Source organism: Mercenaria mercenaria, chromosome 2 (genome assembly GCF_021730395.1).
Source record: "Mercenaria mercenaria strain notata chromosome 2, MADL_Memer_1, whole genome shotgun sequence".
Taxonomy (NCBI): domain Eukaryota; kingdom Metazoa; phylum Mollusca; class Bivalvia; order Venerida; family Veneridae; genus Mercenaria; species Mercenaria mercenaria.
In genome coordinates this window covers 72,459,504-72,473,460 of record NC_069362.1, presented here as the reverse complement: position 1 = coordinate 72,473,460, position 13,957 = coordinate 72,459,504, and the positions used below count along the sequence as shown (strand labels likewise).

The 13,957-nt window shown below is 37.6% G+C and overlaps 2 protein-coding genes across 2 annotated transcripts in view; both read right to left on the bottom strand.

Moving 5' to 3' along the window:
• Positions 1 to 3,808, bottom strand: part of LOC123564298 (dentin sialophosphoprotein-like) — a 41,269-nt gene extending 37,461 nt beyond the window's left edge. The window contains exon 1 of the mRNA XM_053536929.1: positions 3,753 to 3,808. Coding sequence (XP_053392904.1) covers positions 3,753 to 3,790 — 38 coding nt within the window. The 5' untranslated portion in view covers positions 3,791 to 3,808. The remainder of the gene's footprint in view (positions 1 to 3,752) is intronic.
• A 614-nt stretch (positions 3,809 to 4,422) lies between these two features.
• LOC123543085 (3'-5' ssDNA/RNA exonuclease TatD-like) lies at positions 4,423 to 5,058 on the bottom strand. Its single transcript, XM_045329150.2, has one exon. It carries the CDS (start codon positions 5,056 to 5,058, stop codon positions 4,423 to 4,425), a length of 636 nt encoding a protein of 211 aa, XP_045185085.2.
• Positions 5,059 to 13,957: the final 8,899 nt, after the last annotated feature.

Here is a 13,957-nt window from a genome sequence, read left to right as displayed (position 1 = left end):
GGTATGTAGCCACACATACAGATAATTATAAACAAATACATTTAATTTCATGTCATTATCTTTTAAAGTACCAAAGATTTGTCTATAAACGAAGCTCTCGAAAAATTTTAACATGAAAATAATTCAAAGTATAACTTCTTGGTGACCTTGACCTTGGGTATAATGGGCCCAGCCCCTGCACATACTTTGTTTGCATGCTGGACAATGTTTATGTAAAGTTACAGTAAGATATAAGCAAAAGTAACAAAGATATGACAGAAAAACAAAGGTTGCCGAAAAACTTTAACCTTAAAAATAACCTAAGTATAACACCCTAGTGACCCTGACCTTGGGTATAATGGGCTCAGCCCCTATACATACTTTGTTTGTATACTGGACAATGTTTATGTGAAGTTACAGTAAGATATAAGCAATAGTAACAAAGATATGACAGAAAAACAAAGGTTGCTGAAAAACTTTAACCAAGAAGGGTCATGCCGACGCCGGGGCAAGTAGTATAGCTCCCCTATTCTCCGAATAGTGGAGCTAAAAAGGAAGATACACCAAGGGGCATAATTCCATCAAATATACAAATTTGAGTTATTAGGGTTGTTAAAACACATACAGATGATGATAATGATATATTTTGAGTTTCAAGTCATTATCTTATATAGTACCAAAGTAATGTCCAGAAAACTAAGTTTGTAAAAAATTTAAGTATAAAAGGAGCATAATTTGGTCAAAAATACAAATCAGAGTTATGGGGATTGTTACCACACATGCAGATGATGATGATAAGATACATTTTAAGTTTCAAGTCTTTATGTTATATTGCATTAAAGTAATATCCAGAAAGAGAAGATTGCAAAAAAAGTTTAAGTACAAAAGGGGCATAATTCTGTCAAAAACTCTATTAGAGTTATGGGGTATGTAGCCACACATGCAGATGATTATAGACTAATACTTTTAATTTCAGGTCATTATCTTTTAAAGTACCAAAGATATGTCTATAAACGTCGGTAGCTTTCGAAAAAATTTAACATGAAAATAATTCCAAGTATAACTCCTTGGTGACCTTGACCTTGCATATAATGGGCCCAGCCCCTGCACATACTTTGTTTGTGTGCTGGACAATGTTCATGTGAACTTAAAGTATGACATAAGCAAAAGTAACAAAGCTATGACAGAAAAACAAAGGTTGACGAAAAACTTTAACCTTAAAAATAACCTAAGTATAACACCTTGGTGATCTTGACCTTGGGTATAATGGGCTCAACCCCTATACATACTTTGTTTCTACAATGGACAATGTTTATGTGAAGTTACAGTAAGATATAAGCAATAGTAACAAAGATATGACAGAAAAACAAAGGTTGCCGAAAAACTTTAACCTTAAAAATAACCTAAGTATAACAACTTTGTGACCTTGACCTTGGGTATAATGGGCTCAACCCCTACACATAAATTGTTTGTATACTGGACAATGTTTATGTGAAGTTACAGTAAGATATAAGCAATAGTAACAAAGATATGACAAAAAAACAAAGGTTGCCGAAAAACTTTAACCAAGAAGGGTCACGCCGACGCCGGGGCGAGTAGTACAGCCCCCCTATTCTCCGAATAGTGGAGCTAAAAAAATGTTCCAACTGAAACAAAATTATAAAGAAACAAAAGTTATGAGAATTAACACTTTCATTTAGCCTGTGTTTGTCAGTGGTTTGCTTTTACCTAAGCATCGTACTGGGCTACAGCTAGGGCCTTTTTGGGAGAAGAAACTTCTCCCTCAAACTGATAAAGACAAGTGGGGAGACTTTAGGAAGAAACTGTTTGCCTCAAATTTATTATTTCTAAATTTTGTTGTTTCCAAAAATTAATTCCCGCTGATGCTCAAAGCCTTGCCTATCGATTTTTTGCTGATTGGCCAAATACAATCGCGTCTGGTTTTACGGATAATTTTTTTCGCTTTCACAGTTCTTGCAAAAATCTCACAAGTACCTGAAGTAGGCGGAGCTAATATTATGCCATCGGCATTTAGATTCATTCTAGTTATGAGACAAATTCAATGAAAGTTGTTTATACCTTGAAGCAGTAATGTCAGACCTAGATGTGCGTCGTAAAATACGGCGCTAACTCCAGACACTTGCCATTATAAATCTGTACAGTTAAGTGGAGTGGGTCCATTGACAGATTGTATGGGCACACGGACGCATCGTCCACAAAAATGGCCGATATTAGACAGTTTAGAACAAATAAAGCTTAACCATACATTAAATATTTTTAACACAAAAAAGATTTTAAAAACTGTTGAGGGGGAAATTCATATTTTGGGGATTTTTTTCTTCATTTGGGAATTTGTTTTCCAGGGGAAGACACCGATTATCGGCCTCAGTTTCTTAAGAAAAAAACCCTGCACGATTTAACTTGGTCAAATCACATACAAACATTTGCAAAAAAGCTAACTCAACACTTGGTTTCTGGAGACGTAATCTGAAACACTCTCTGTTAGAATGCAGCTTTCATTGCCTTAGTAAGATCACAACTAGAATATGGTTCGATCATATGGGACCCATATTTAGAGATATCGTCGCACCACGTAATTTTACGCACACCTATTTCGACGCCATTTTTGTTTTGACCTCGTTCTCGATTAACTTGGGGTTTCCGATGACGTAGTTACTCGGTGTAATGACAGAAAACATCATGGTTAATTTTACCAATAAAAATGTTGGAAAGTTCAGGACTTGAAGATATTTATCAACTTACATTTACCCCATACATGATTTTTAATGTTTCTACTAATGCAAATTTTCATCCATTTTAAAAACGTCCCTGTAGAAGCTTAGATTAAAAAAGTTACTGGAAATTATGTTGTACGTCTGCAGCCGACTTTGGTGCTATCAAGGTCACATCACTGCCATGTGACATATGTAGTCGCACTTTTTATGCACTGTTTTGGAAGGTGTACGCATTATATATCAATGCGATCATTACTACACACTTCATTTTTTTTTCTCTTGTCAAGTAGGCTGCGAACACTGGGTTCATCTAAAGTTTTGTATAAAACAAAATGTGCCAAATTCCTCTGTAAACACTGCAGTCCAGAAAAATGGAAGAAGAAAACATCAGACAGTGTGTATTAAAAAAACAGAATGATTATTTATGTTCTTAGCCCCATATGTTCATGAATGTTTAAATGTTTTCAGGTTTATTTATATCATTTGGCCTTAATATTGATTACCTATTTGCATCTGCTTTTGTGTCAAGTTTTATTGCAGCATCCATGACAGTTATGGTGTAGCACATTACTTACAGTGATTGCACAAATATTTAAGCCAATCAAAAGCTTCGTAACAAGAATCATGTAAGATGCGTCAAAATAGGTGTGTACGAAAAAAGTATGGCCGACCACACTAGTTGTTGTTTACCTTTTGATTTCTGGCAGTTAGTTGTTTAGAATAAGATGTTATTGGTATGATTCAATGCATAAAAGGTTAGTGCACATGCAACATCTAATAGAGTCACGTATGTTACTGAATGAAAAAGCGCGGCTATGTTGCTTGTTATGTGCGTCGAAACTGGTGAGTCTGGGATATTGATACACAATTTGGAAAAAATTCAACGGGGAGGACGCTAGAAATGGTCTGGGACAGTGAGAGGGCTTTCTTAAAGCTTTTGACAGGGAGGGGTGTTTTCTTCAGTGTACCGATCGCTTGTCAACGCTATCTAATTTTATCACTTCATGACTCATCTTGTATTTGATACATAAAACTTACGAAAATCTTGGTTGGGATCTGTCAAATGTTTTGCTCATTTTCCAATTTAGCGCTTTCCTCCAAAATTATTGTATCATCATTGAATTAAGCCACAGTCAGATATACCTTATTGGCCAGGGGGAGGACGGGGACTTACCCACGGAGATGTAAATTAGTAAGAAGAGATTACATACGTCTGTTCTCTGTGGTGACACTGTAAAGTCTGCTCTTCTAGTTGGAGAATCCCGCCCTCTAACGACTTCCGGAAGTAGGTATCACACCACTAATAATACCAACCTTTAGGAACACGGCCGCTAAATGTATCATCCGTCACAACACTCCCCCCAACTTTATAATGAAAGCCTCAGTCCAGTGTGGGAGAAATGTTGTGAATAATAAACCAATGATGATTAGAAACCATCACAGATTTATTAGCCTGTGGAGAACTAGAAGTCCTTTAACTGTACATGACTGGTAGTTATCGAACTGGACTGGAACTCTGTATATTGGACTAGAAGCCCAATAACTGTCATCTGGAACACCTTCTGTACATAGTTTGGATTAGAAATCCAATGGTTTGGCTTCTGGCACTCATGGACATCTGGTGATGACGGACTATAAGTCCATCCTGTGCGGACGATGGTGCACCTTAGCCGACTAGAAGTCAGGCTAATGTGGACTTTACGTTACATTACTGGGACTGCCCTCTGTAGAGATACATCGCGTTGGCAACTGTGATCTCTAACACTCGCTCCACAGTCATCTGTCGGTGTGTGGCTACACTCTTGGCTGCTGCGAAGATCTGACTTGGAGATGATGCCTCGGAACCCATACTTGGAAAATATGGCGCGTCTGACTCCAGAAGTAAGCGGTTTTCGTCGATACTTTGAAGTGCTGCAACCTGTTCAGGATTGAACGACTCGACCAAGTTGGTAAATCCAAAATAAGTTCTTGGGAATATCTCCAACCATCTCTGTATCACATACTGGTTTCCCGTGAAGCAGTGTAGGTGAATGGGGTGATTTTGTCGTACCTTCTGTTGTAAGAAATGGAGAAGCAATAGGAAGGCTTCTGTACCACAATTCCCTTTCATCCCACGGCAATGAATAATCAATATGTGACGGTCTTCAAGCAATGGCAGTACTTTTTCCAGTAATTCCACCTGGTACGACCAGTATTTTATTGGCTCGGAATGATCGAGACCTATCTCGCCGAGCGCTTTTACACGAGGATTCTGTAAAAGCCTCGATAACTGCATCGTGTCCACATCAATGCTACGTACTCTGTTCTTTGCATGTTTTGGATGAAATCCAATAGCAACTGTCATATCCTCCGGCAAGTCTAGAAGACATTGTTCAGACGGATAGCTTCTAGGATCGCAGTAGACGGCGACTGTTCCAACTAGATTGACCTTTTTATCTGCGTCTACTGGAACACAATTGATAATGTCATCCAGGTTTCCGGCTGGATTAATGTTAAGCTTGCGTAGCGTTCTGTCCAGGTGGAAATGGCTGTCGAAAGCTGCTGGTAGGCGTCATTGTGCTTCAACCTGGGGCTGGATTTCTGCGTTCTCTGGCACTGGATAGTAGTCTTGCCAATACTGTCTCTCATCTGCGTCCAGACTTGCAGCAATCAGCAGGACAGCTTTCCAGTGAATGAGGCATCCTGGTGAATTAGCTGGTTCCAATATAAAATTATCAGGAACTGGTATCCGCAGAAATCTGCACAACTCGGCCATGGCTTCTTCTTGTCTAGGCGTTACCTCGGTGTTATCAGCCGTACTGAGCATTCTCTGTATAACAACGAAAGTAACCAGTTCATCTAACGAAGCAGGCCTACCCAAAAGCCATCTAGTAGCTTGATTTAAAGCATTTCTCCTACCCCGTAGAACTTGTTCATCATCAGGTCTGAGCCTTTCGTCGAAAATCCCGGGCACATGGTACTTGAAAGCGTGTACCTTCATATAGCTGTTTGGTTTTGTACAGCCAGGTACCCAGCAAGGTCTGGAACGACTTTTACCCGAGGATTTTCTTCTTTCCTCTACCGTTTCTCTGACCTGATGCAGAATATCATCAGTCTTCTGTTTCTTCAGAACTGTTGTAGATATAACCAAAGATTCTAGAGGGACTGCAGTAGCTGATCTCTTCTTCAGGCCTACAGTCGCTTGTTGGTAATCAACGGTCATACCTCTGCCAAATGTCACGTGGCGTTCAACATCTCTGAAGCCGGTTCGATCTGATGATCTTGGTGCCTTCTCATTCCAGTTCTTCCCCGAGCTAGAAGCCCCACTGGAGGTACTGTAATGTGGCCTCGATTTTGCTACGGAGTAAGCATCCCGTTCTTGGTGATGATGAGACGAACTAGAAGCCCGGTCATCCTGGCGAGACTTAGAACGGTCTGAATGCTTCTTTCTGTCTTCAGCCATACTTGATGTCCTAGAAGTATCTTCAGAGTGCCTTCTGGGTTCATGTCTATTCTCTCTCAGATGTCCAGATGAGGAGCTAGAAGCCCTCTTCTGGTCTTCTTTGTCCTTTGATCTATGTTCTTTTGGATGTCTAGAAGAGGAGCTAGAAGCCCTCTTCTGGTCTTCCTTGTCTGTAGATCTCTTGGAAGCTTTAGGAGACTTTGGTTTGGCGACTTCCTGAGGAGGTGCTTTTACCGGTGAAATCCTGGATTTCTCAGCCAGTCTTGGAGACTTCCTGGGACTGACTTTGGCAGTAGCTGATGGTGAATCTGCCTGCTGATCCACTTCCATGGGTTGTGTTGGATCCGCTGCAGTTTCTGTATTAGACTGGACTCTTGGTGACGCAAGAAGTTCGTCTTCGTTTAACTCCAAATCCAATACATCTTCATCAACACTTTCGTCTCCTACTTCTTTTTCCAACGCTTTATCTGATTTTGAAGTTGGAAAGTATCGGATGTCCCTTTTCCCTTTTGTTGGATCATATACTTGTTCCACGGGTTTAGGTAGATCCGGGAGCTTCCAAACATTGTTGCTTATCCAATCCCTGTTGGCTACTTGGAAGGTCAACATACTGTGTGCTGCCTCTTTTAGCCACTGTGTGAGCCTTCTTTTGTTTCTGGTGGCATCTTTCTTTTCCTTCGCAAGTTTTACCATTTTCAACAGGGTGTTTAGCAGAAGTTCAGCCTTTTCCCTCCCTGCCAATCTTGGCAAAGTGAAAGGTTCTTGACGAAGTCATCGGCTGAAAAATAGACATGACCCCTTTCTAGGTGTTTTCAACTGTGGTCAGGAAGTCCTTGACGTTACTTGATGGTACAGCCATATCTGAAAAGTACAAGCAAAATGACTTACATGATTTACGCTCACCCTTATCATTGTTTTTTGGCCTTACATGCCTTGCACTTATATTTATCAATGTCAAGAGCGTCTGTCGCGGTGATGTTGATACAAGAGCCGTGGAACCATTCATCACAGTAGTCACACTGTATCATAAATCTTCCGTTCCATGGTTTCCTGCAGATACAATACATATCGTTATCATCATCACTGTCATCTTGCTGTGAAAGATCTGTGTAATCAGGTGATTCCTTGTATTTCGTAATCCACACGGGTATCTTTCGATCCTTGCAAGGCATCATTCTGTCGTGGTTTGTTACGAAAACTGCATTCCGCAATTTCACCTGATACAAATATGATGTGATCTTTTTCATGATGATGGCTGGACCTTTCCAAGGCGAGCAGAGTTTGCGAGATTTGCCTTTCTTGACTGCTGTATCTAGAAGATACACAATGTCACCTTCTGAATAAGGTCTTAATAAGATCTTTAAATCGTAGTCCCGCTTCATGCGCTTCAACGATGTTTTCAGAGTTTCTCTCGCAGCTTCGTGTGCTTTCTGGATGTTCTGCAACAAATTAGAGACATATTCACCATATTCTTCAGACTTTTCTGCTTTGGCATTTGGAAACATTAGCTGAGCTGGTGTATTCACCTCTCTTCCCAACATTAACATGTTTGGTGTAAACCCCGTACTTCTGTTTACCGAAGCCCTTATAGCTGCTGCTATCTGTTGGATGTTTTGGTCCCATTTATCTTGCGATTTACCAATGAAACATCTAACAGCATCCATCACCGTACGGTTAAACCTTTCGACTTGTCCATTCGAAGACGGTCTGTACGGCGTTGTCCTGGCTTTATGAATGTGTAATGCTTTACACAAGGTCTCAAACAATTTACCATCAAAATTGCGCCCTTGGTCTGTATGGATCTGAAGTGGAAAGCCGAATCGACTGAAGAACTCATCGATGGCTGCCTTGGCAGTAACTTCAGCTCTCTGTGAAGGTAGTGGTACACATTCAACCCACTTGGTAAACTGGTCTACCATCATCAAACAATGTTCGTTTCCGTGTGTAGTCTTTGGTAATGGTCCCATAAAGTCTATGTGCACACGTTCCATAGGTGCTCCCGCTTGGAATTCTGTCAAAGGAACTCTACCATAGCGTTTCGTTTTCTTGTTCCGACTGCAAACATTACAGGATAACACATATGCTTCGACATCTTTTGAAAGTCGGACCCAGAAGAATTTTTCCTTTAACTTGGCTTTCGTTCTAGCTACCCCTTGATGCCCTGAAGAAGGTATATCATGATGCCAAATCAATGCCTGCTCTTTCAGACTTTCTGGCACTACCAACTGAAGATCTTCTGCATCTGGATTCTTCTTAAAAAGTACACCATCAATCAACAGGAATACTTCTTTATTAAGCCAGTAGTATTTTGCTTCTGGACTGGATAGGAATAGAATTCCTTCATCCGTTCTTTCTGTCTTTTCAACCAGTCGATAATGATACGCAAATTTTTGTCTTTTGCCTGTTCTGTTTGCAACTCTTCGAAAGTGAACCCCCAACAAGAAAGTTGAGTTATACTTGAATCTATCGCTGCATTTACTGGGCATGCGCAAAGGTACCGCTTCTCACCATCCCCTATTGTAACGATATCGAAATGTGATTCACTTCCGCCAAGACCCATGAGGTCTACTGTAAGAATACTGTCTAGAAGACTAGTTTCTTCACTGTTTTTAGTACTGTCTAAAAGACTTGTACTTTCCCTGTCAGATGTACCATCTAGAAGACCTGTACATCGTTCAGGATCCCAGGGACCCTGCACGATTTAACTTGGTCAAATCACATACAAACATTTGCAAAAAAGCTAACTCAACACTTGGTTTCTGGAGACGTAATCTGAAACACTCTCTGTTAGAATGCAGCTTTCATTGCCTTAGTAAGATCACAACTAGAATATGGTTCGATCATATGGGACCCATATTTAGAGATATTGATACACAATTTGGAAAAAATTCAACGGGGAGGACGCTAGAAATGGTCTGGGACAGTGAGAGGGCTTTCTTAAAGCTTTTGACAGGGAGGGGTGTTTTCTTCAGTGTACCGATCGCTTGTCAACGCTATCTAATTTTATCACTTCATGACTCATCTTGTATTTGATACATAAAACTTACGAAAATCTTGGTTGGGATCTGTCAAATGTTTTGCTCATTTTCCAATTTAGCGCTTTCCTCCAAAATGAAGAGCTACTGATACTAGCTAAATGAACCCAACGGACATTAACCACCTTACTATCAGCTAGCAATACATAAAATTTCAGATTCAGAGATATTTACTGTTACAAATGGGTGCGACCATCAGAAAATAAAAAATGGCCTCAGTTAAATTATAGTAGCCAGAAATAGCATTATTGCACACAAATGACCCCTTATCGATTTAGAATGTCGGATGGTTTGACCTCTTAAAATTTTTCACCAAAGATGACACATTGACCCCTTAGTGACACTTTGACCCCTATTTTCAGTGACACCTTGACCCCTATTTTTTTTAATATGACACTTTGACCTCTTAAATTTTTTTTGGTTAGGGGCATATTTTTCTGCAGTTTAATTTCTTAATGTGCATGTAAGTCATTGATAAAAACTATATTGATGGACTTCTACAAGTTCTATAGGCTATGAGTAGGTGACAAAGTATGGTGTTGATTTATTCATGTTGGTATTGTTAACAATGATGTTTCACACACCTTTGCAATTATTTAAGAAATTATTTAGATGAAATTACTAATCATGTTAGTAATAGATATAAATTACTTCATTTACTAATTGAAATAATAAAATAACTCTCTGTTTGAAACTTCACATTTATTAATAAACTACACCTGACAATGGTTCCTGATCACTGCCTGCTGAGAGACAAGAGCAACGGTGATAGAAGAAGTGGAACTAACACACAGAAGGGGAGCGTGCTGCGTCCAGCTTTCTGGTTGAGGCGCCATGCCAACCCTGGCAGTCATTGTTTGTGCGTACGGGCAGCCTGTACACACTCCACTCGTCGACCGTCCACAAACTGGAGCCCAACCACGGGTCCCAAACGTACTTGACCAAAAATCAGATCTTATTTCTACTATTTTATATGTGAAATAGGCAAAATTACTTGCATTTCTGATTAAAAGGGACGGTCCCTTTTATTCATCCATAATTCATGTATAATAATTCATGAAACAGATATATGAATGGAACTTTTTTCTGATTTTCATATAATGCAAATTAGTGTCCACGTTACTTCATACTTCAGAGCTTAGAAAACTGCACTCCTAAGTGCAGACTTTGTCCTGGTGCATTTTAAAATTAGGTAGAGGATAAATGCAGCAGATTTATGCAATGAAGTGGTTTCATTTGTAACACATAGTGGATTTAACATAAAAATGCACTTTAAGTGTATAAAACAGCCTAATACGTTTGTGAAAAAAATATTATCTATTTTGGAAAAATTGACAATTTTATTCTTAAATTATCACTTAGAGAGTGATTCATTCTCTAAATTTTACTCTATATTCAACTAATCTAAAATGTGAAATAATTTTGTTTTAAAATTTTTTCATCAAATATTGATATAATTTCCTTTATTTTGAGATTGAATTGAATCTTTTTAAGCATAGTTGAATTTTTGTTCGAAGGTATCAGTCTGCTTTAAAATAAAAGGGATTATCTCACCAAATACGAAATTGACAAAACTAAGATAAAAAATGAAATATTTTGATTTTAAGGAATTTTCATTAAACATTAGCCTGATTTCCGTTAACACCATACATTCCAATTAATATACCTACTAATTACATGTTGTGAAGGTGAGACCCCATTAGGTAACACTTAAAGGACACATGTTTATTGTATTGTACCTAGATTAGAGTAATTAGGGGCACATGTCAGTTTACAGTGTAGTGTAATCCAATTATCACACCTCCATAAGTGTTTAATCCAATCATCACCCTATTGATTGAGAGATAATGGAGTTCAGGTATACCTATAAACAATAAATTAAATGACAGATAAATTTGATAATCTGTTTAAAGAATAATTGTAATTAATGTTATTTTTGAAGAATTTTACATTTGAACTTATTTTAATATTGAAATATCATTTTGTGAAAATACCTTGAAAAATTGATAAACCTGAAATAAAATGCTAATAATTATAATAATTGTTATTCATTCATAGACTTTAATTGTTCAAATCTTATTAGTGAAATTTTACCCTCCACAAATATATATTTACATTAATAAATCATACAAACACATCCTTGATATTCCAACTATTCTGATTGCAATAACTACAATACTGTTATACTTAGTAAATGTTATAAAATCATTTTGCATAATTTATCATTGACACTTTTTTTTATTTTTCTCTATACACATGTCCATAGTAAGTTACTAACAAAGACACCATAATTATACTACCATATACTGTGGATTTTTATAAATATATGCTAATCAAGCATTTGATGCACATAGTTCATGTAATGCAACAAAACATGTTGTAATGTACAATTATAAATACTGCTTTGTGTGATAAAATATAATGTTCTTGAGTTTTCCCAAAAATCTTATAATATTTATAGCTCAGTGGAAAATAAATGCATTCATTCCAACATCATATCAAACATAGCTAAATATGTGTAATTTCGACAAACTATTCAAATAAATTAGTCAGGTTCCATTTTGCAAATGAAGAGAGACATTCATTTAATTATGAAAAAACAGGACGTTAATTAGACAAAGCAGTCCAGGTACACAAATTAATTTACAAAATATGATATCAATCTGAATTAAGTTAAATATAATATAGAGCTAACTAATTACTCTTTTTACATATTATTCTTTGAGGTGTCTTGTGATGTCAAAATCTTCAAATAATGTGATTAAGATTGTATTATTTTCTGATGTCTGTTCCTTTCAAAACACTAAAATAACGTGAAATATTTGAGCCAAAATCTCCTTCATACTTTTGCAGGGGGTATCATAATCCCCTCTGTGATTTTTACTTATTTCATGAAATTCAAATACAACTATATACAACTTAAAAGTCTATTGCATAAAGCACGTAAATACAATGCCTTTAGCAAACATAATATAATTTGGAGCACTAATATCTATAATGTTAATCACAGAGGGGATTATGATACACCCTGCAAATGTGTGAAGGGGATTTTGTAACACCCAGTCATTTTTCAGTGGAGGGGATTTTGATCAAGGGGATTTTGATATACAAGGTGTCATGTTATTTTGGTAGGGGTCAAGGTGTCAAACCGTCTTGAAGTTCCATCGATTTCTATAGGTTATAGATCATGGACCCTGATGGTCTTATGAGTTCTTGAAAACAATTACAAATCAATAAGAAGTCTGTAATGTTTTTAACAATTTTTGTAAATGTTGCTGCTCAAAATATTGGATCTCTTAAGATCATAGATCTCTGAAAAATATCCAGGTTGGCAACTTCACCCCTTTGTTTGAGTTTTAACGTTGATTTACACAAAACGTTAACAAAATAGAACAAATAGACGACAGGACAAATCAGATACACATATATGAACACTGTACTGGGTACCGCTTTTGAATGGTAAGTGAAAATAAAAACACCACTAGAGAGTTGATGGTCTAACGAAACAGACTAGAAAACAAAATATCAAAACAACTCTGCTCAAGGGGCCTAAGTTTTCCACCTGTTTTGTAAGCCTGTAGCATGGAAAGCACAAGACCATGTTTTGTGTTAATTGACTAGCAGTAACAGAGGTAACTGTAGCCAGCAGGCATTAAATAACATACCTTTAATATAAGGTATCAATCAAAACATTTAGCTCAATTATAAAATAGTTAAATGTTACTATGAGCATTCAAAAAAGCAAAAATTGAAAAAGGGAAATGATGACACTATATATTAATCAGAGAACTATAATGGTAACCACATGGAACAAGTAGTCTAGGATTTCTATATGTACCTAAATTAAGCAAAGTTGCCTATACCAATGAAAACATTGCTTTTTTGCAATTCAATTAGCTTTTATGTTTACCTTTCTCATTTCGGGACACCTGATGATAATTTCTGTGTTTTTTTTTATATAGTCAAACAGGGACAATAACCCATCTTGTATAACATTTATCCTTGAAATATTTTGATTTAAACATATTTATTCCCAGTAATACCTGTACAAGATTAGATACATACATCATAGTTTGAATAAGATAAGCAGGAAAGGATGAGTGAAAGACTCATAGTCATATAGAATTCTTCTCCTTCAGGACAAAATAATTTGTGCAAAGGTTTGTGCTCGGAGCTGTATTGGGACAAGAAATATAGTCTTATGAAACAAACAAAATTGAATATAATTGTAAAGAAAACAAGGCAGTCTGAAAGACAGCTAAATCCCCCACCACTGTTATGGATAGTGAAAGGGTGAACCTTTGACCTTGAGCTGTGATCTTGACCTTGAACTGACATGAATGACTCATGAATTCTGCACATCATCTTGATGAGGTGATCATTTGACCCAGGTTTCATGAAAATCCTTCAAGGGGTTTAGGAGGTACAGAGCGGACACAAAATGGTAGGCTCAAACCTTTGACCCTGAGTTGTGACCTTGACCTTGAGCCAACATGGCCGACCCATGAGTTCTGCACATCGTCTTAATGAGGAGATCTTTGACCCAAGTTTCATGAAAATCCTTCAAGGGGTTTAGGAGATACAGAGCGGACACAAAATGGAAGGCTCAAACCTTTAACCCCAAGTTGTGACCTTGACCTTGAGCAGGCATGGCTGACTCATGAGTTCTGCACATCCTCTTGATGAGGTGATCATTTGACCCAAGTTTTATAAAATTCCTTCAAAGGGTTTAGGAGATACAGAGCAGACACGAAATGGAAGGCTAA

Coding starts and splice junctions, on each gene's coding strand:
- LOC123543085 (XM_045329150.2), bottom strand. CDS start 5,058: ATGACAGTTGCTATTGGATTTCATCCAAAACATGCAAAGAACAGAGTA.